Source organism: Vanessa cardui, chromosome 8, assembly GCF_905220365.1.
Source record: "Vanessa cardui chromosome 8, ilVanCard2.1, whole genome shotgun sequence".
In the NCBI taxonomy this organism is placed as follows: Eukaryota; Metazoa; Arthropoda; class Insecta; order Lepidoptera; family Nymphalidae; genus Vanessa; species Vanessa cardui.
In genome coordinates, this window is record NC_061130.1 from 9769417 (window position 1) to 9794726 (window position 25310).

A 25310-nucleotide genomic window follows, 5' to 3' on the forward strand; every position below is an offset into this window, starting at 1 on the left:
ATAGGACATTCAACTTTGTGTCGGTTGTTCTTTAACAATATACATCAATAACACTTTTTTTAATTTGTAAGAGATCCACAACCAAACTTAATAATATTTTTTGTGTACGAATGAATTATTCCAAGCGTTTCTTAGTAATATTTTTTATTCATGCATACTAATGCCAGATGACAGAGGTACGAACAGGTGCCATTTAAGATAGCAGGTTGAAACCCAGTCTTGTACCTCAGAATATTCATGTACATAATTAATGTAGTAATAAACGGTAAATCAAAACATAATGAATACGACATATATCCGTCATGACATGATGACGTCATGAATCTACCAACCCGCGTTAGAACAGCGTGAAACTTACCTTCTTTATAGGATAGGAGTTTTCAGTCCAGCTGTAGAATGCTTACAGATCGTAACTATGTATATTGAACTTCAAAATGTTTTAAGGAAATATTTATGTAGAATATTGAAATATAGAATGACAACGTAAACAACATTACCTCGAACGCGCTCGCGTGAGCAATTTACATATAGATGCTTTTAGAGATATATGCTATACAATATTAAGAACAAAAAAATGATGTATTCCTTGACTTCGATTATTTTGTATATATATATATTATTTTGTGTTTGTATTTTCTTAAATTTACTTAAATCGCTTCTCAACATTGTACGAAAATTATTAGAGAGATATAACATTGGAATGTTAATTGCAACATATAAACAATTATAATTTTATCAGTATCGCGTCAGACGATCTCGACACGCCACGTGGATTTTCAAATCATATATATTCCAAAACATTTGATCTAATCATATAAGATATATTGCAGTATTTTTTTTACTTACATCTAAGTCCTTTATAGATTCGATTTGATTTTAAGATGATGATCTAAGTCCTTGACGGTCCTAATTTGAATTACTAAACCAAAGTGTAAAGAACATAGATAAAACTCAATATACTGAAATATCAAATCTTTATGGGACACGTCAAAATTTGGCTAAAATAATATTGTTTTTGTATTATTAGTATTACTAATCATAAACTACTACTATCATGTAACACAAGTAATGTCAACTTGGCTGTAATACCAGTAAACCCAGCATTTACCGAAAGCGGCCGCACACAGTTGTAACAAATTGTTCTTTTAAACGAGTGTCGTCTATCTCGAAAGTTTTTAGAAATTTCTCAACTTCAATTAATATAAATTATGAATAAGCCCAAAACGTACCAGGCTAAGTCTCAATTAAATCCCATTCTACAATGATTAAAAACAGTATAACGATATTTCATCTACGTCTTTAATATTATTCATTCAACTTTTAATTAAACACAATTCTTACAAGTTTTAATTTAACTATTCTTAATGTGTATGAGTTAATCTAGAAAATGTTTTTTTTTTTTGTAAACCAGTTTTGCTTAACAAATTTACCTGATATTTTGACAATATAATTAGTGGCAGTTTATGATAGGTATTCTATAATATTTTATTTAAAAAAAATCAACTGTTTTTATGACACTAAATATTGTGGCGTTGCATTATATTATGTTAGTAACAAAGAGTTTATATACCCATATTTAATTAAACAGCGACAAAAACTTTTTGGAACAATCTTTTATACTCGGTTTATAGTGAGTCCGCTTCTCTTTCTCTGTTTCTCCTTAATCGGTACGATTTTACGTAAAATAATTTAATAAATAATTTATTTTAAATTTAATTTTATAATTGTTTCAATTCACAAGAAGTTTTAATTATATTTTTTCATTTAATTAAACCTAAATATAATTAAATAACAAAAATGTACATTAATGATTATTATATTATAATATTTATTTTATTGCTTCTTTTATTTTTTATTTACCATCTTAACTTTTTTACACTTATTCTATATATTACGTATAGGTATATACTGTTTTATAAACATAATATTTCTTACTAAATAGATTACGTAATGATGAATTAAAGTCAAGATTCGCTATAAATGAGACATAATGTCAGAAAAATATCCATTCTTTTCTCGAAGCTTTTAGGAGATTGAGTATTAAGTAGAACCGATAGGCCCCGGTCCTTAAATCGGCGGTCATTTGAATGCAGGCAATCAATTAGAGACCCTTTTCGCATAAGTTCTCTCATCCCTGTCTTCATCTTCGCCTTGGAATCATTACTCAATATCACCCAACCACGGCTAAACCTAGCCATTGTATTGAATAAGATAATAAAATATTATTTAAATTATAATATTAAGTAACTTTGTATATTTTTTATATTTGAAACTTAGACGTAAAATGCTTCATATTAATTAATTGAGTAAATATGTTACCATTGTAAAAATAATTCATAGTGAAGCTAAACGTTTGTAGTGAAAACAAATATTATATTCGTGTATATATCCTTAACACATCCTAGAAATGATCATAATTATTATAGCTATACAAGTCTTATATGATTCGATCAAGAAAAATAATTGATTACTCATGCTTATTTATTAAATTAATCGATTTAACAGATAACTTACCATAGAATATAGATTAAAATATAATTTATCATTTGTAATAAGCGTTCTAATTTGTCCGACTATTACGTATATTTACTATAAGTATTTACGTAATAAGTAATTAATTTACCTATTCTAAAAAAAATAATTAAAGTGTATGTTATATATGGACTTATTGTTACTATTTTGTCCAGTGACAATCAATTAAAAAAAATGCGCATTTCTGTTTCAAAGAGTTATTGTTTCAATTTTACATTATTTGGAAATTTTAGAATTGGAATTAAGTTACAACAATAAACAAAATCGAAAATTTATGGAAAGAATTAAGTCCATGTATAATTTTTTAAATATAATTTTTATTATTTAAAAAATATACTAGTAAAAAATATAATTCAATTGTCTCGAGAAAATTCAAATAACACAGTAATGAGGAATAAAATCACGTGCCAACCGAGTCACAAATTATCCTTATCAAACTTACAATCGTAACTACATTTTTTCATTGTTGTCATTCTGAACGTCAACTTATTTTCCTTATTATTAAAACGTCATGTATCAATAAAATTTTATACATACATATTAAACAGTTTTGATTATTCACCAAAAATATTGTACAAAAATATGTTCGATAAAACCCGATTAGGATTTACATTTACAACTAACAATTATTGTAGTAAAAACCACAGATAAAAAAATGATTGATTAACACATCTTATTTTTCATAATTACTGACATAAAAAATAATTTAAAAACCGGATACATTTTTCTTGCCTCGTCGTACGATAAATATCCAATATGTAATAAATATTGATTATAGCTAACGATCGTAACTAATTTAATACATAATTAATTATAATCACCTGACGGTAGGTCGTCACCACGCCCCATAGGCATTGGCGCCATAAAAAAATTCATTCATTCATTCCTAAAATCTCCAATGAACTACAAATCTTGGGAACTAAGTTATTGCGTCTTTTGTGCAAGTAATTTATACTGGTTCGCTCATCCTCCAAACTGAAACAACAATACAAAGCATTTCTGCTTTACAGTAAAACACATAATATGTTATGAGTGGTGGTACCTTCTATTAGATTCAATATGATTTTAAAACTTGATATTAAATATTATATGAATTATTAATATCTGCTGTAATAATACAGAAGACTAACCGTCACTTTGTATAATAATTTTTTTTTAATCTATTTTTTTTTAATCTGAAACATGAACATTGACAAATACACGCCATAGCGGAAAAATGACTTTCGAATACATATTTTTCATCGCTCATCGAGTAAAATATTATTTATTATTCTTTTAAAACTACATAAAACCTAATAAACATCATTTTAATTCTGAGCTAAGACCAAGTACTTACATTTACCAAACGGGCTTACACAAAGCCCTACCAAGATAAATATCGTCTTAACTTTCATTCTAATCAATGAAGATATTTATTTTATTTCAAGTCCTATGGTAAATTTACGAAATCAGATTCGGTTTTAATTTTATTGAAGTATAATTGTAATAATTTTATTGCTATGGTAAAATTGTTTCCAATCTGACAACATTAAAGAAAGACAGTATAAGTATTTGAAGAGTTTTGTGCAATTCACTTACAACAATTTCAACAGTTTTTTATATTAAAATACCAAAATGGTATTTTTAATACAATATTTAGAAATAAAATTTCCCGCAGTAACTATGGAACGACACTTTTGACAGAGCTCGACAGCTTACAGATTGACACGAAGAAATTATGTTGCTTTAAAATCTTTGAAAATAAAAATCTATTCGAACAATCCATCGGCATTTTTTTATATGCTGCAAAGAAATACATATATATTCGTTATTCTTTTTTGTGCTCGACCTCAGAAATAATTGCCATTTCATTACTATATATTATGCTTGTCACATATCAATTTAGGCATTCAAGTTAATAGTTTAATTGTACACTTCCTTTGAGTTTACTGTAATAAGCAGCAATTGCCATTTTGTAGCAGGAAGGAATTGACCACGATTACATCGAGAATACAATGCCTCATAAACTATTATTATTTTACAGTCATTATTCATGCTATGACATAAATGCGTCTCACCTCAACCACGTACGAATAAAATTTAGATTTTAATCCAAGTACTTTTAAAAAAAAAGAATTATTTGTTTATTTAATGTTGAATATCAGACAGACTTTCGGAACATTCGTAAACGTCCATACATATTGCCAATATAAAAAATATAAAAACCCATCCCTGTCATTCCTGAGTTCATTACCAAGATATCAATTTTTTTTTATGACATATGTGGCAAACGAACTGGAGGCTCACCTAATGGACAGTGACCAGGGGGATTGCAGGTGCGTTGCCGGCCTTTAAGGAAGGCTGGCAGCGCACCTGCAATCAATTAAATGTTTTTTTTTATGGAATAGGTTGGCGGACGAGCATATGGGCCACCTGATGGTAAGTGGTCACCATCACCCATAGACAATGACGCTGTAAGAAATATTAACTATTCCTTACATCGTCAATGTGCCACCAACCTTAGGAACTAAAATGTTATGTCCCTTGTGCCTGTAGTTACACTGGCTCACTCACCCTTCAAAGCGGAATACAACAATACTGAGTACTGTTATTTGGCGGAAGAATAACTGATGAGTGGGTGGTACCTACCCAGATGGGCTAACACAAAGCTCTACCACCAAGTAATGTAATGTCTATGAAAATATCAAGATTGATTGCGACACATTACTATCTTATAGCCTGAAAATATATACTATCAAAATGTATAAGTCTGCATATGATATTTTTTCAAGAATTGATATACATTTCGTAAACATGAAGAAAATGTAAAACAAAACATAATTAACATTTCAACGTTATATTAAAAAACGTAAATTAGATAAGTAATATTGTAAATAAAAAGTAACTTTATATGCGTATTATATAATATAGTGTCTATTTTGTTTTCTTAGCACGATTGAGCTGACTGTAAATGAATTTAACATAAAATACGCTTAGATCTGCTTAAAATTACAAATTATTTTACTTACCCGATTTAAAAGAAGGTTAAACTTCAAATGGCATATAAGAAGGCCCATAAAAGTCAGTTGAAGTATCAGAAATCTATCAGAATCTACACCCACATAACGTGTTACATTATACATGCAGGAATTTGCTCTCTGTATACATTTATGCGAATCCAGTAGCAATGCAAATTATTGTGATAACTAAGGTAATTAAAAATTGATTTACACCGCACACCGCAATGGTTAATGGACACAATCACATATCACTATCTGTAATGGTTAATTATTTCGTACTAGTTGTAATGGTTGATTAACACGTACCCAGCGTATACCATGAATTATTTAAAATTACCATGTTGTGAATGATGATTGAAACAGCGTTGATGTTCCAAAATCTTATTTATTTTATTTATTTTATTTATACTTCATTGTACACCACATGTTACACATTATAATATGTTACAATATTATATATAATATTGTAGAGTACAACGGGCGGTCTTATGGCTAAGTAGCCATTTCTTCCAGACAACCCAATAAGGAGAGAGGTTGTATGAAAGTTGGGTAGGTGGTGCTAAGTCGGTAATATACATATATTGCATACAAATATCTACATGTAAATACTCATACAATGTACATATAATATATATATACATACATATACCCATACATTTATATATGTACATACACATACATACATATATATATACATACACATACATACACATACATACACATACACACACACATATACATATGTAAACATATACATATCAATATTATAGACTAATAAATAATTATAACTAAACTAATAAATAAGCACTAATATAAATCGTCTCTATGCAGATTCAAGATAAAACTTCTTTAGGGAATTTTTGAAGATTAATAGTGTTTTGGATTTTTTTATATTTAATGGTAAATTATTCCACAACTTAATTGCCTGAACGGTAAAAGAGTCACTGTAGAATTTTGTTTTATGTACCGGTATTTTGAGTGTAAGACTCCGGGAAGATCTCAAAAGAGAAGGATCGCCTTGAAATTGAAACTTCTCCTTTAAATAAGAAGGAGCCCTTAAATTAAATAACCCACAGTACAGAAAAGACAAAATATGCAAGTTCCGGCGAAAGCGAATAGGGAGCCACTTGAGCTTCGAACGAAATACAGAAATGTGGTCATATTTGCGAAGGCAGAAAAAATCTTCTCCTCAAAAGGGAGAGGAGCCCTTAGCCCAGCAGAGGGAATTTTACAAGCTGTTGTTGTTGTAAACGTACATTAATATTAAGTTTGAATAAAACAAAATTTTTCTTCAAAATGAATAAATTATTCACCTTAAAATGTTTTTCAACCAACTTCAAAAAGCAGGAGGTTGTTAATTCGTCGGTATTTTTTTTATGTTTGTTTACTCATAACTTTTCACTGGGTGAATTTAGAAACATTTTTGTTGTTTGAAAGCTAGGGCTTCCCGTGTGGTCCCATTTTCATTTGGTCCAGATCTGATGATGGTATCCATATGAAAACGATATAAGTCTTAAATTTGCATTATGCATGTGCGCGATAAATAGGTGAATAACTCAAAATCACGCCAACCAACAATTTTGATGATTCTTTTTTTTTATTGAAAAGGATATACTTCAAGGGTAGTTTGGTGAAAGTTTGGTAAGGTTCTTAGCATAGGATCCATGACAAAGTAACGGAACGGAAGGGAACGGAACAATTCTGAGGAGCACGTTAGCGATACTCGGCCGAATATTTTACTATAGGTTATTTTACTATATGTGTAAACACGTTACGGAATTTTTCATTTTATTTTACTCAGGAGGACTCTAAAACTATGTTGAATACGTAATTATTTTTATTACTTTTTATAGCATATTTATTTGTTTTAAAATAGTGTTTTGTTTGAAGTCGGTTTTTCTTTTTGTTAAAATTTTTATTTATTCACAATCAAATAGACATATCTTTGCTTACAGCTTTACGATTAAAGTAGAGATGAAAATTTATAGTTATTAAGTCCGCCCACTGTAATACATTCGGTTTTGAATAATTAAAAAAAAAAACATTTGTTTATTAGTCAAAACCGGATGTAATATGTTATTGAAATTAAATTAATTCTACTAATAATATTTTTAATAAATAACATTAAATAGAATATGCTAGCAGTTTTTTTTTTATAAATGAAATTATATGATTTAATTATATATATTTCTTCTTTTAAATCTAACGGGCGTATCATGAAGGCGATATGTTTATTTTTTTTATTCATTTATAAGAAATTTATTTCTTGGTGTCAATGATATTCTAATAAACAGATATGTTATATCCATACTAAACAACAGAAAAAAGTGTGCCGCGCCGGGGACCGTTTATTTTAATTTATTTTTACATTTCGTTAAAAGTAAAAAGGATAGCTTGATAAAAACAATAAGTAAAAGGGATAACTAGATGTTTTAATTAGGCAAAACGTATTACTACGTAATTATGATGTATTATAACGTATTAATACGTAAAACGACTAAAGACAAACGTCCCAATTAGGACGTTTTCTAGTCTTCACTTTTTGCGCGTTAATAACATATCTGTTTACTAAAACATCATTGCTTGGTGTGAATACAATTTGAATTTTCCGAAGCTTACGGATTTCAAATGAAACTTATATTCAGCAGTAATCACATTTTGGAATAAGGTCCGAGACACGTATCGCGAACCCGCAATATAATTGCGTGATGTATTATGCTTCTAATCTTTTCTTAATAGGTTCGAAAAGAGAAATAATGTATAAAACATTATATTCGTTTTTCAAAGACGGTTAGAACATTGCTTCACTCGGTGTAATAAAAAAATATATCAACAAAACAAAAACAAATTTATTAGAATAGAATAGAATGAATTTTTAATAGACAATAAAACGAATTTAAAACTTCTCCACAAAATTATCTTAATAGTAAAATGTTTTTTCTTTTATGTAACTCGTTTATAAGTATACCCTGAGTATTGCCTTTTTAAACAACAGAGGGATTATATGCTCATTAAATAATTTTAAACCTTTAGGCACTTGCACAAATGTATAACGCCTTGTCACTCGCAAGCTGTCGTCATTATGTATAAGTTATGAGCCGGGAAAATTTATCACTTCAAAGAAGCATAACAAGGAAAACGATCAATCTGCAGAAGTTAATTATAGATATAACGATTATTTTCACAAAAAAAATAATAATAGCGTGATTTATTTAATGATATCATGTATCACATAAAAACTATAAAGAATTTCTTAATTGTCTATACTGACACTTTACGTGGGTTATTTATGTGACATAATTTTGTTTTATTACATTGTTCAATTAATATTAGTTATTTCATAAAATATAAAGCCAAAACATTATTGCAAATAAAATTTCACAGCACTTTACACTATTTCAAAGCTAAGTGTAAAGACAATATATATATATATATATATATATATATAATACAATACAATACCCAATATATATATATATATATATATATATATATATATATATATTGGGTATTGTATTGTATTTTAACTATTTATAATTTTGTTTAAATACCCAGTCGAATATGATTAATAACTTGCAAACACGAGGTAAATTGCTACGTCTCCTAGAAGGAAACATTTACATATATATTAACATAATGCATAAACATTCAATTAGTGATTATTGCTTTAAAATACAATAAATCATAAATCAAGTTAATCGTTGACTTATGCTTTTATACACTTTAGTAGACATTGCGTGTTTAAGATATGGATACAAGATTAAAACAAATTAAATGAAAGGCGACGTTTTTTCAGCTCTTTCGACTCAAAGACATTGTAAATATATTTTATTCGATTAATTCTAGGAAGATGCTTTACTGAAAGGACACTGGTCTAGGATAGAGAGTTTTCACACATAGGAAAAACTTTCATGCTATCGAGTCTCTGAGTATATCCCGTAGTTTTAATGCCGATTTACATACAGTTGTAATATGTACACTGCTCCATCGGTTAACGTTTGATGGAGTTCGTAGTGTCGATATCCAGTATATTATTTTTTGTTTCCACCAAGGACTTCAAGCACATGGCTTAAGAGCTAACATAACGACAAAATTGCGTGCTTCTAGTACATGTTCAGACGCAAGAATTTAATATTCTTATTTGAATAAAATACAAACTGATTAGTGTTAAAGAAACAACTACTCATATAAAATACTGAAAGCATTAAAAAAAACTGTTAAACCGCAATCCGCTTCAAAGAATGTTTGTGTTAGTGAAAATCAAGTCTAGATTTACATAGCTCTTGAATTTCTGTTGGCCGTTGTGGTCTTATTTAATTATTTTTTTAACCACAAGTCTGTTTTCTGTTAATGGAAGTCTAAAACCCATTTAACTTCAACACCACTTTAAAATACGGTTGCATGCCTTAAGCATCAGGGTTTATTTTTTATAAGGCGAACTGAGTATTACTACAGTTTAAAGCATTATTTTATCAGCTAGTTGTAACCCGCGGCTTCGCTCGCCCTTTGGGGTTAGTAGTTAGAAAAATATGTCTCTGTCCTTGCTTGCTTTGTTAGCTTGCTTCATAACAAATCTCATTAAATTACACTGTAAATTGGTTTAAAAAACTGATAGACAAACCGAGTTACTTTCGAAATTAAAATCTTAGTATACATAATGCAGTTCGTATTCTATTTAAACGTGATAAACTTAAAAACTTTTTAACGGATTTTTATATGGTTGTCTCCGACACACTGAGTGATGCACGAGAAAGGTTTATTAGATATAAAATTCATTAAAGTTTTGTGTAAATATACATAGCGATGATAGTTTATATAATATTACGCGTATATAGAATTTATCTTATTCTGTTTCACTGACTTCAGTGTATAAATCAAATAATATTAGTATAAAAACGCATAAAATTCAACATTGTGTGTTTTTTTTTCTTTTATATTGTATTTTGCAATTTGTTTAACCAGCATAGGTGGGTGCGTACGTGATATTGTGTGATTCTTTTCTAACTTTCTAGTCACTTATTAATATGGAACTAATGAATAAACGCTGATCTAAATTTAATTTTAAAGGATACAATTTTGTATAAATGTATCAATTCATTCAGCATTCAAATGTATTTTCTCTTTAAAAATCAAATAGAAAGAAAACAAAATTTGTTACGTAGAAAAACCTACTATGGTTTGTGAACTGAATTTATACACATAAAACATAAAAAGTAAAATATTTATCCATAAAATTTTATGATAAAAGCTTATGTTAATAAAAATTGGTTTTGCCTGAAAAAATCAATAAGCCGTAATAAGTCTTCAAACACAAAGCCCTATAAAAATAAAATTTAATACCTCAATTTGTTCTAAATTTTATACTGACCGAAGGCTATGTACAGAATGGATCGTAAACATTTTACTCTTTTGTATAAATAAACACTCATTGTGATATATTACGATGTTGTTCCAGAAAGCTTGGGCACACGTTTTTAAAAAATTTATTGTCTTTATAATATCGTTGTTAGTTTAAATAGTTTAAAAAGACTTTTCGCGTCTGTCTGTTTCTTCGCTAAATTCCTTTAAACTACTATAGCTGATGGATTTTATTGTGAAATTATATTATATTATATTATGAAATTAACATTAGAAAGATTAATTTTAATTATTTCGGTATTTGATTACTTTGGGGTAACGCTGCAGATATTGAATCTGTCTTTATTTTACAAAAGAGAGCAATTCGGTTTATTTATAATCTTGGAGCTAGACTCTCTTCGGGATGTTTTTAACAGAGTAGGAATACTTACTGTTGCGTCGCAATATATTTACAACAATATCATGTATATTCACAGTAACATTGATCACTTTGATAAAATCAGTGATAATCATTGTATATGCACTAGAAGTAAGGATAAACTTATAACGCCAAGTTTCCGACTCCGCAAAGTCAATGGATCCTTCTTGAGGCAAGGTATCCGTTTCTATAATAAAATTCCGCAGAAATTTTTAACTTTGCCGTTTAGTAAATTCAAATCGTTTGTTAAAAATACATTGGTAGAAAAAGCATACTATTCGATACAAGATTTTGTAGATGATAAAAAAGCGTGGAGTTAATACCTGTTGACTTCCAAGCAGGAGACATTAATTGAAATAATTGTGTTTAATTAACATGACGCTGTATTTTTTAAATGTTAAAAAAGAGTAACTACTGAGTTTCTTGCCGGTTCTTCTCGGTAGAATCTACTTTCCGAACCGGTGGTAGCTTCACTTAATTGTAAAATGACGATTCAAAAGTGCTTATAAAAGCCTACTTGAATAAAGTTTATTTTGATTTTGATTTTTTTTGATTGCAGTATATATATTTGCAATTTGAACCAATATTTTCTATGATTTCTCTCATGTTATGTTTGGATAACTCGTGAAAAAAGGACGTGGTTACGTGGGTACGTCTAATATTTCCCACGCGAAGCCGGAACAAATACCTTTTTAGGCCTACTGTCAATATTAATACAAATACAATAAACCGGTTTTAATTAAAAATTCTGCATTGAACAGACCAGTACCTGTTTCACACATATTATTACTTGTATCATTATAATCTAAGGTGTAACAAATGAATTAATTAATAAGGTAATGCGTTTGCTATTGGTTATAGTTTCATATCAGACACTACTAGCCGTGCCACGACTTCATACCGCTTATATTTGATATTATTTTTGTTTTGTCCTATTTTGTAATCAGTCATAATGTGAATATTCGCTGACCAATCCATTTGCCCGTATAGTACCTAGGGCCAAAGTATCGTACAATATACCTTGAGTGTTTATCATCTGTTTATTTAAGAAGGTATCTCAAAATATATCTAAAGTAACAAGTTCATATTACAACGTTTTAGTGCTTCCAATATAATTATCTACATGAAGCGTTTAAACATAAAATATTAGATGTTTCAATAACTTTAACATTGTGATCATTAAACTGAACTGCAGTTGTAATTTTTCGTTTCTTATTTACAGTTGTATCAAATATCCATACGTGCTATAAATATAGCTATAAGAAAAAATCAATATTTTTTCTTGGAATTTTTCCTAAGTTATAGCTATTCAAGTAGGGCGCTGTGAATTTTATTTCCGACGTAGGAAGTTAAAGATTTACTACCACATCTTACATCAAACATGTGAAAATGAAGAGAATCTCGTGCAATAAGCAATATTACATTTGTATGCAAATATTTAGTCAAAATGAAAGTTTATTAATTACTCTGGACTATTTTTACTCTGGAATTATTGATTCATATTTGTTTTTTGTATTATATATATTATATTATATATTATATAGTATATAAAATTACATTGAATTATATTTAAGGGCATAAGACATTAGTTCAATATTAAAACTCGGCAGCTTGCTAGTTGATTTGTGTATGAGATGTACTGCTGGTTTTTTTTTTCGGATCTAAGTAGAACCTACAATTTAAACATGTGCAACTAAAAGTGCGTGCAAAAAAGAATACTTTGTTAATAGTTTCTAAACTAATTGTTGGCGCCTACGTGTGGACCTGCACTACATTTATTTTATATGACATTTTGTCTATGTTAACTACAATATTCTACATAAATTTGTAATCCTTTTTATCTATGTACATACGTTACTTCCTTTACATTTCAAATTTGAATATCATTTCACCAGAAAAACATAAATCTTATATTTAACGAGTTGTACATCGCTTATATGTTTGTGTAGGAACTTCGTATACTTAGTTATTGTTTGCAATTATGCGAAGGTTTTTGGCATATCATAACATCAACTTACGAGATTCATTCCGCAAACATAAGAACGTTCGTTCGTATATCAGTTAAGCGCAATGGTGAATTAAGATGAACATCAATACGCTACCAGATTTTAACTAGATTATAATAAAGCTATTATTATCGGTATTATTATCATCTAAGACGTAAAATGTATTTAGGTTGATAGCGGGACTAAATAACATAGACCTATAGCACTTTATCCGTTCCTACCGTCAGGTTAAAAAATCCATTACGTAATTCTTAATATCTTATTTATTTTCTGTAATACTATGTTAAATAATCGCTTATTTCTCTATTGATATGTTATTAAAATAATAGTAACTGCATATAATAGCAAAGGCATTTTGTTTCCTTATATCTATGTAATTATTTTAGACTTAAGTATTGTATTATTATAATATGTCAGTGTCGAAAGGCAAAAAATTCTTTGGATATTTTATACAAGCCCGTTTGGTTATGCACGAAAATCATCATCAACTAATGCAACATGCCAACTTTGAAGTGCATATAAACGTGAAGTTAGTATGAACAAAAAGTATGAAGTAAAATGAACGTTAATACTCGTCTTTCATTCCAATATTGACGTTGCTTTTGAGTTTTGAAAAAAAGTACGACTTTTGTTAAATCTCGACATATTAGTTAGTGTAGGCAACACTTCGTTTTTTTTTAAATAACGAAAAGTACTGTAGTCGTTCTGAAAATTGACATTTTTTAAATTATTTGAATAAAGAATAAAATCAATTACGCCACATTTTCAACCGACTTCCAAAAGGAGGAGGTTATCAATTCGTCTGTATTATTTTTTTTTTTTTTTTTTTTTTTTATGTTTGTTACCTCATAACTTTTCACTGGGTGGACCGATTTTGATAATTTTTTTTTGTTTGAAAGGTAGTGCTTCCCGTGGGGTCCCATTTTAATTTCTATGTATATATATATTATATGTATAATCATGTAGTTATAATTATTGTTATATTTGGAGTCGGTGTCAGCCAATAAAACCCTACAGTATATCTATCAAAAAACAATACGAGAATACTTTAACAAATATGTTTTTTACAAATTACCTTTTACACAATAATATACTGGATCAATCAAGGGGCTGGTATCGCTTCTTTCTTTTGATTGTTGGGGCAAGGGCACCATGGCTGACACCGGCTCCAAATATACCAATAATTATAACTACATGATATAATCGTTAATCGACTTTTAAGTAGTCTAATATTTTTCATTTCATTTAACTTAGGAAGACTCTAAAAAATATGTTGAATACGCAATTATTTTTATTACTTTTTCGTGCATATTCATTTGTTTTAAAATAGTGTTTTGTTTGAAGTCGGTTTTTTCTTTTTGTTAAAATTTTATTTATGTCTCTGGTATTAAATATGTAACTTTCAATGTGCCTTGTTGTTCACAGGTGAACGTCGTATTTTACACAACGTATCGGGCGAATTTCGATCAGGTGAATTAACTTGCATCTTGGGACCATCTGGCGCTGGCAAGTCTACACTGCTGAACATACTCGCTGGATATACGTGAGTATGAATTTAAAGCTAATTACCTACGCTAAATATTCCAAGAAATGTTTGTCGAGTTCATTAAATATATGAAGAACTTTTTACTGAGCTGAATTTTTGGAATAATTAAGTTCTTATTTAAATTAGATGGCATTATCTAATCTGTGGCATAACTGTGTTACCTTTATGTGATTACTTTCATCTATTGTAAAGTAAACGATTGCCAGCAAAGCAAACTATTAAAATCGTGTAAACATTACACATATATTGTACTTAAAGTATATATGTTTACCTATGTTTTAACTTATGTTGATTAAAATTTAATCTTAAATATTAATAAAAACTCCTTGAAAAAGTATAAATTATAAATCGCAAGCAGGCTTTCTAATCGGGGTAACTCACAAACGAGATCTCTAACAATGACCAAAACTCATAAACTTACGAGATGTATTTATGCGAACAGCAACAGCAGAACTACAGCTACGCTTAACATTTCCATCGCAGTCGACGCCATATCTCAATGCAATAAAAAATATAACAAAGGCTGAAGCTGCTCCAATCTGCACTATAAGCGAATTCCATATGCTAGATATGACTTAAAATGAATATAAAAATCGGAGCCACCGCGGTGTTGAGAAGCTGACCAATTTTTGGGCTAGCAATCTTTCTTAGCACGTTGGCAGTTTTCATCACTATATTACAAAGATGTAAACGTGTATCACTTCCTTTTCACATGCACAAGATCACGACACAGTGACCATGCCGATTACTCTACTGATGCTTGAGCACGGTCAAGGCACAATAGCCATGCTTTGTGAAAACCGCCGTAATATAATTATTTGGATTTGTGCAAGCACTGTATATTTCACCAACAGTTGATGTGATCCGGATTGAACGATGAGCGAACTAGTACTAGGTACGAGAGGTATAACATCTTGGTTTCCAAGGTTGGTGGTGCATTGATGATGTAACGAATTGTAAAAAAATCTTGTAATTATTTGTTCATAGTATAGATTAACGGGCAAGCATAGGTAAGTGGTCACAACCGCTACAGACAATGGTGCTATAAGAATTATTTCTTAACCATTCCTCACATCGCCTATGCGCCACCAACCTTGGAAACTAAGATGTTATATCCTTTGTGCCTGTTCTTACACTGAATCACTCACCCTTCAAATCGGAGCACAACAAATATATACTGATGAGTATCTGATGAGTAGGTGGGACCTACCCCGGCGGGCTTGCACAAAGCCCTACCACCAACTATTTTTTTATAGGTCCTGCAACATATATACAAAAGGATATTCATTGTACTTAAAATATCGTTAAGCTATCATATAATTAACAAAACAATTATTAATTCCAGATCAAATGGTGTAAACGGTCGGATCACGGTCAATGGCCATGCGCGAGACATGAGGTTATTCAAGAAACTCAGCAGCTACATTATGCAAGATGACCTTCTGCAACCCAGGCTCACAGTCAGCGAGTCCATGTTGATAGCCGCTGATCTTAAACTCGGAAAAGAATTGGGTAGAGCCGAAAAAGAACTAATAGTGAGTAAAATATTACAATCAATACTTCTTTAAAGCATTAAGCAGAGGATGTTAAGTCATATGCTGATAGGTTAAGGTACTTTGAAATGAGCTCACTAAAAGAACGTGAGGACATTCTAGATTTAGTCTTTCTCAACAAATTACTTAACTCTCATTATAATTGTCCAAAGATCCTATCACGTCTACGATTAAGAGTGCCTTATAAATATCCGCGTAACCCTATTGCACCTTTTGTGCCACCAATCCGTCGAACAATACTCGGTGCTAACTCACCTATTCCGCGTTTGAGTCGCTTATCAAATAAATATGCCGAACAAATAGGTATCTTTTCGTGTACACCTGACAGTCTCAAAAAGAAACGACTAAGTTATCCTTAATGTCTGTGTATTTAAATTTTATTTGTCTGTATTTTATTTTTATTTTTATACTGTTTTATGTGTAATTTATCCTTACTACGGTTTTCTCTTTTTTTTTTCTATTAGATAAGAATCATATTTTATTGTATAACTTTATTACTCATTAGCTTCTTTCTCACTTAAATGTATATGCATGTGGTGTTTGTCTACACAAAGTTACAAATTGTTAATATTTACGTAGCTTTATTATAATTGTAACGTATCAACCCATTTGATTTGTAACTTGACGAACCTTAAATAAATAAATAAATAAATAAATTATTATTATTATATATTTATCCGGTTACGCACCTGCTAGCCGGGTGATGCAGATGTCCATGAGCGGTGGTAATCACTTTCCATCAAGTGTTATGTTATTTACATCCTCCTGCTCGTTTGCCCCCTATAAAATAAAAATAAATTTAGCCCGTCTAACCTTAGAAACAGCATGACTATTTTTAAGTTTGCTTACTTGAAGATTGACTTTTAAATATCAGTACGATTTAAGCGAACACAGAGAAACGTATTTTATTTGCTTATTTTCACTTAATTCACATAATATAATCAAATAAATGTAGTTATGAATAAATTAAAAATTGTAAGAAGCACTTATTTCGATATAAAGAGGATAAAAAATAGAATCAAATCACGTAAAATTCAGTATATGATATATTCAATATAAGCATTTAAGCTAGTTTGAACTGATAAAAATGTTACAAAACGGATACTAAGCTTAGAGATAAATTCGGATAGCGAGTGTTTTAAAACTGTTTGTTTTTGTATTTACCAAACATATCTTATTATGAACAATTAGCTTGTTCCGAGTGGCAATGTCGCAGGAAACAACTATTTTGTAATACGCGACATACCTGAACATACTTATATTTAAAGAACTTTAAGAAGCAGTATTTGAAAGGGACTATACTCAAGTATTGAGAAATAGACTTATTTCTTAACGAAACACCCGTCTAAGTGAGTGCCTAACCTAGAATTATATTGAGTCAATAGCGTTATATCGTAAAACACATAAATTCGCATTTTTATTTACTAAAGATAGATTAATTCTATAAAACAGACAAAAATGTGGTCGTCAAGGGATGCCTCGCACATGTGAAACGTCGAAATTGATGGATAGTGAGAGAAACTATAATTTAATATGAACAATAAATAAATATGGAATAAAATAAATAAAACATAGAGAACAATGATTTTTCTTAGTCTTACATCAACGAAGCAGAAGATATACGCGTGGCGTGAAAGCATATATTTTATAGTGTAAGTAAAGAACAATAGAGATTGAAGATCGGAGGCATAAAAGAGCATCATGCCAAGAGATGTTTCACATCAATTATATACATTTCTGAAATATATTCGTAATGAAAATTGTTATGGTGTATTTGAAAAATAAAATAAAATACATGAAAAACCTACATTTGGCTATTCTGAATCTTTAACAAACGGTATGTTATATGTCAAATAAAAAATATGAAAGTACGCAAAGCGTTGATGTCTCCTCCCCGTTCTTCATCGGCAGAACGCGTCAGCCTAGGCACTCTCCTCAAGACACTTGCTCCACGGCGTCCGTTTACGAAATGTCATTACCACCCAAAGACTTACCCCAATAGAGTCAAGTTTAAATGCATCAGAATTATCTAACCTACCTAAAAAACGATACTATATTTAGGGCACACAAAATGGTATTAACAATTTGATCTAAGGCAAAAATAGCAAAAGTGCTTGCCTTGCATATTGCCTGATACTTGATGGAGCAACAAAAGTGCCATGGTCGTTGGGATTGGAACACGCTGGTAGTTTCTCAGATACATAAAATCACAGCTTCTGCAAAGCTCGTGCAACAGTTGAAGCTGCATAAATACTAAAGAAAATAGTCACTTTTATCCAACGAGTATTAATCGGTGATGCTGGATTTTGAAACTAAAGTTCTTTGGTCGAGGGATACTAAAAAAATGATAAAACCCTTTACCGAAGCTGGTCCACACTTCTTGCAGACTCGAAGTGACGCTTACTATTCAAACCCTGAGCCTTGCAGTTCCGAGAGGAATAGAGTCAGTATTTGGATCTAATGCCACAGCGCAATCTTTTGAATGACATGTTTCATTCATAATTTATATTATGTCCGTATAGTTTTATTTCATCTAGTTTGCTTTAAGTTTACAAATTTCCATATTCAAGTTAAGAATGCAAATTAATTCACCGAAAGTTCATCAAAACTTACGAATGAAATAATGATATTAATATATTCTCTCTTCTTCCTGTTGAACAATTCCAAACATCATAACAAATACATTTGAACATTTTCCGATATATTACATAATTTATATCGGTTTCAAACGTGGAATACTATAAATTACCTGGAAACGACAAAGGAAGCTAAAATAACAATGTTAATAATTTCATAAATGATGAATAGAGATCTAATATAAGAATGTATTTATTGACACGTTTATACAATGTTAAAAGAAAAACGGTTGTTAAGAAGAAAAAGAAAATTTGAAATTCGTAAAGTAAATAATTTATTCATATTGTACATAAAGATATATATAAACTCTATATATATATATATATATAATATAGATATATAACTCTACTAAACAATATACCTATTAATTTTTAGTAAAAACTAATTTTTATTTTTTCTTTTGAGATTTAAAATAATCGTAAATACTGTTAAGAAAACTATGTTTTTTTCTTGTTTTCTAAGTTGTTTTTTTGGGATAAAACAATAAATAGAAAAAAAACCTCGTTCTCTCATTAATAAATATTAATGTCCATATATATCAAATTCAAAACATTTCTTTTCTTAATATGTTCTGATTTCAAAATATATCTCAAATACAAATTTGCTTTCAAATTCTATGCTTTCATTTCGGTCAAACATTCCGCCGGCTTATTTTCACATATCAAGCTAATTTGCTGGCGTAGTTCGTACTCGTAATGTATGAAATATCCTAGCCGAGGTCGTTACGACCCACCGCGTTTAGGTCATGGTGCTTTTTGAGAAGGTAGTTATGATAAGCAGCAGAACGTAGGATAAACAAAATTCTAGACCGGATTTATTATTTCAATGTATTCTTGTTTATGAAACTTTATTGATTTTTATCATTTACAAGAACGATTTGTACTTTTAATATTTGTTTTAAATGATTCTATACATAATAAAATGATTGACTTTTAACTATAAATTTAATTAAAGGTAAGAAGGATACACTTCCCCCTTACCTTAATTATTCGCTCCGTCATCTTAAATGAGCCAAGATATCGCAATATCTTGAACATGTAGTAGAACATCGCGGGCGGCGAGACCCTATAAATAATAATGTCATATTTTTATTAATTTATAATTTCTTACATCTCATGCTCAGGGTGAACATAAACATCACGAGGACCGCATGTGTCGCCTGTAATACCCCAGGCACAGAGGACGTCCATTTTTTTTTCTTTTTTTTCTCGCTGGAAAAACGCGTTACGCGCTTCCCCCACGTGCTGGAAGGTGGGGGGGTGTGTGGGACTCCCCGGTTCCTGGACGCCGAGTGCGCCCAGGTCCACCGGGTTTACCCACTAAAAAACCAGCGGTACCCTCTCCGTCTTACGGCGGGCGCCACGGGATCGCTTACGCATGCTACCGTGACGCCCTGACGGTCGGCCCGCCTATGCGAGCCTCCAACACCTAGGGGGGATTCTCGGGGTACTGAGACCCCCCCTGTTCCCTGCGGCGCCTATTGAGGCGGGGGGAGAAGGTGCGCATTACGCCTTTTCCTAACAGAGGACGTCCATGCCCAAAGTGGTATATTTATAAATTGTTATTTTTATAAATTAGTAAATTCCTCTTTCAAAACGCTAATTTTATGTCGTAAGAACAGTTCTCCACTGTAAACACCCTATTCTACTCGAAAATAATAAAAATATATTAAAATCAAAAATCCTAATCTATCATAAAATTGTAGGATTTCCAATATATTGTATAAAACAAGTAATATAAACTTTTACGTAAAATTTCCCTGGGAGATATCAAATATTGTTTTGTTCACTTCTCAAATAACCAGTGGCGTAACTTTCCACGAGTAACGTCAAAAATATTTACAAATTTTGAAAATTAAAATAATTTGTTTAAGAATAAAAATGGTTATCACATTTTTTTGTATTATATATAATAAAAATTTTAAAAAAACAAAAGTCAATTGTTTCTCCAAAGAAGTAAATAAAAGTATTAATAAAATCTCAAATACATAATCGTAATTAAAACTATAGCTAACTTGCAATCTCTAATTTAAAAGCAGTAATTTGTGTACATTGAACGAATGATTTATTGGCAGATCCGTTTTCTTTAGGGCAAGAATGAATTCTTGCCCTAAAGAAAACGTTCATTCATATTTCCATAAACAGTATCTATTGATCGAGAACATTATTATCCCAAAAGAGTTACGAAACTAAATACAAAACTGTCGAACAAAGTTTTACGAACAAGGGTATCGGTATACAAATCAGGACAATCTTAAAGTTTAACCATAAAGAGAATTAAACATAAATATTATTTATAGATTTATTAAGTTCACTAACTTAAAAACTGATATGATTTATTACAAAGAATTTACAAATATGATTTACTTATTTATATTATACTTTTCATCTTAAAGGTATATTTATAATATTTTTTTTATAATAGGTTGAGGAAATTCTTCAAACTCTGGGACTCTGGGAGCACAGAGACACCATGTCCCATCACCTCTCGGGGGGTCAATCGAAACGTCTCTCCGTGGCCCTAGAATTGGTTAACAATCCACCAATCATTTTCCTTGATGAACCTACCACGTAAGTTAATATCTAATTACCGTTACTGTATTGTGTTAATTTATATAATACATTATATATTATTACATCAGTGTATATCTAAATATGATTAAATTCTTGAATAAAATTTTCATCATATTATTTTAGGAAGTCTGAAATGAAGGTTAATCCAATTTTAACTGTCTAAGAGAGTTTTAGAGCAAATATACCTACTACATATTTGAAAACAGACTTAGGTTAGAAGTTAACAAGATAGCATGCACTAGTAGACGGAAGAAGACGTAGTAAAATAGGTCACGATCACAGATTAGAACATTCGATCTATTCTTCTTTTAAATATATGGATAATTAAGAGTTTTATACAAAATGACCCAGAATGAGTCAATTGGAATCACAAATCAAATCTTAGTCAATCCACTATTAATGATGATAAATTCTGGGTCATTTATTTTAGAGTTAGTTCATTATCAGTATTTCCTAGCACTTATCCCATTTACCAATATTTCTGGTTAGCGTAATGTGAAAAGCGAACTTATTGGTCGATTGATGGATGAGCATCACATTTTTCCCTTAGCCTGGGCATTTGCGATGGAATGATTTTCTTCACCACTTGCTCATATTCTACGCTACACTGTACTATCATTATCATCATCATTATCATTACATAGTATAAAACAAAGTCGCTTACCACTGTCTGTCCCTATGTATGCTTTGGTCTTTAAAATTACACAACAGATTCTATTTTTATAGATAGGTTGAATCAAGAGGACGTTTTCTATGTACAAGCACAATATAATAGTGAGACACTGATAATTTTATATTCTAAAGTGGTATCGTAAATAAACACTTAACTAAAGAGATCAATGATCAAAGTATCAGTATTACAAAAAGTCAGTGAGACTCTCTGTAGTATAATTTTGTATCAGCATTGCGGCCGTTCGAAGCTAGAGCGGGTAGCTAGTTAAATATAAAACCAGCTCTTTAATAATATAATGTTAACAAACAAACGCAGATTTAATATTGTTTATCTACTATACTTTTAACTTTTGCTATTTTTCAATGCGTACTTTTAGTTTTAAAGTAGAAAAATAAACTCTTCATTTTAACAACAAGAAGTTTTCAGATTTATTTCAAAGCTCCTATCATAAATTCTTTGCATTTTCATAGCGGAATATATAAGACGATAAACATACAAAATAATTCCTTATATTTCTTGTATATGTGGTTTGTATGTGGAGTTAACTCGTTTACATCTATTTGTTTTGAATATTAAACTGTAAATACTATTATTATTAATTATACTTTATAAGTGGTATAGGTATACTATTCTGATGAGTATTCAATTTGGATTTTAGTTTTCCAGTTTAAAGGAATCCCGACTTAGTGGTCCGATGTAATTACATGCCCAAACGATAATTATACCTACGATTCCATGTATTACCTAAATTTGATTCAACTACACGGTATTCAGGTACTAATTTAATTATTTCGTCTTTGAGATAATCTATATTATCTGTATTTAATACAATAAATGTGAAAGTAACTCTGTCTGTCTGTCGATCTGTAGCTCTTTCACGACTTAACCGCTGAACCGAATTTGATGAAATTTGGTACGAATCAAACTTAAACTCCAAGAAAGAACATAGTCTACTTTTTTTGCCTAACACCTGACAACCAACACGCTAAAATGCGAGCGAAGCCTTGGGCGCATATTAGTTATTGAATAAATTAATTTCAAAACATATTACAGTGTAATGAAATAAACACTAGCTCATCGTCGGTCAGATTAAGAATAATATTATGATAAAATAACAATTGTAATAACAGTACAGTTATATCAGTAATGAATATTAATATGACTACATTTTTAATGTTTCCAATCGTGCACGTATCTGAAGTAGATAATATAGCAGCACATAATTAAATCTCACAATAAAAAAATAAAAAAACGAATAAGGTATTTGTTTAGTAATATTATAGGTTTGAATTCGTAATAATTTTAACCAGACAACTAAGTTATGAAAGGCTATTTTACATTAAAAATAATACAGTTTAATTACAATTCAGTAAAGAAATCAGCTACTTTCATCAATCTCAAAAAAGAACTCTTAGAGACTTCTAAGTAGAATACTCGCAGTGGTCATAATATGCTTATATTATAATCTTATCACTATAAAAAAGCCTTCAACGTACATTGCCAAATCACTATAATTATAATATAAAGAAAACTACTGATACAATTGCTACATGTTGATTTATAAGTACATAATAATTTGAATAGGACTTGGCTTCTATGTAATCTCAAAACTTTTTACGATGGTGAGACTGCAACGAGAGACTTGGCATTTTTTTACATTTAATGTTTTGGTGGGATATTATTTCCGCATCATATGTTACGTAACAAAAATAATAAAATTACATCGAAATATTTAAAAAAATCATAAATCAGTATTCAGATTAACATCCACAATTAATACTTAAATAATAATCAAGGTGGAACCCGCTTACAGTATAGGTACGCATAAAAACCATTCGATAATATATTTAAGTCCGTTGAATATTTGATAAACGAACTTCGTAAAGTTAATCCACATTTCCAATATCAATAAATTTAAATAATCCATAAATTTTATTACGGAACTCTGATCCATAAATACGCAAATACTGTTTGACTTTGTTTGTTTAAATTGATATCTGATTCGTTATCCCAACATTAGCATATATGATTGACGAAGCTGGGCCGTTTAGACGATATGTTGAAAAGGAAAATATTTAAAACGAATCGCCATATTGAATTATATAAAATATCCCAGACAATAGATAAAAATTACGAGGTAATTTGTTAATATAATTTCATAATACAAGTTACTTCGTGTATTGTTAAATATGCAAATGAACTGCTAACAACGGAAAATCTTATAAACGCTTTGATTAAATTTATCTGAGATCACGATATAATATGTAATATGGCATTTTGAAATTTACCATACACAATGAACATAAGTAATCTTTTATTATGGACGCGAAGTCACGAATACAAATGAAGTTTGAAGAAATACAAATTACATTATAAATAATATATGCAAACATTTATTATAATCATATTTATAATAACCTAAGTACTCCAATTATTACTTAATATTATATTAGTGTAACAAATTTCAGTTATTTTATTCTACTTTTAACAGAATTATCTTGTAATCTAAATTTTATTTTAAATGATTTGATTCAAACTAATTGACGAATACATTTAAAACTTAAAGATTTTTCATTTTTTTAAACATTTTCGTTATCTTTATTTGCCGTATCTTGAAAATGGATGAATACTGCGTTGGACATTTTTAGAAATATGTATGTAGTAGATTCACAAGTCTATTGAAACCTTGTATTCTTGAATTGGTTACTGGTAGTCGCCCGCAGCTTTGCTTGCGTTTTAGGGTGTTGGTTGTTATGTGTCAGAGAAAACATGTAGCCTATGTTTTTCTTGGAGTTCAAGTTTGCTTCATACCAAATTTCATCAAATTCGGTTTATAGATTTGGTCGTGAAAAAGCAACAGACAGACAGAGTTACTATCACATTTATAATATAAATAAATAAATAAATAAATAAATAAATATGGACATAATTAACTTAGACAGTACCGTCATAAAATGCAAGTTAAATATCAACAAGCACCTCAAAACCTAAATCTTTACAATATTCATATAATAA

General features: G+C 29.9%; 1 protein-coding gene across 1 annotated transcript in view; it reads left to right on the top strand.

Annotated features, from left to right (window-relative positions):
- The window catches only part of LOC124531979 (ATP-binding cassette sub-family G member 1-like), a 79673-nt gene that overhangs the window by 40681 nt on the left and 13682 nt on the right, over window positions 1-25310 (top strand). The window contains exons 2-4 of the mRNA XM_047106583.1: window positions 14739-14856; window positions 16205-16394; window positions 21474-21619. Coding sequence (XP_046962539.1) covers window positions 14739-14856; window positions 16205-16394; window positions 21474-21619 — 454 coding nt within the window. The remainder of the gene's footprint in view (window positions 1-14738; window positions 14857-16204; window positions 16395-21473; window positions 21620-25310) is intronic.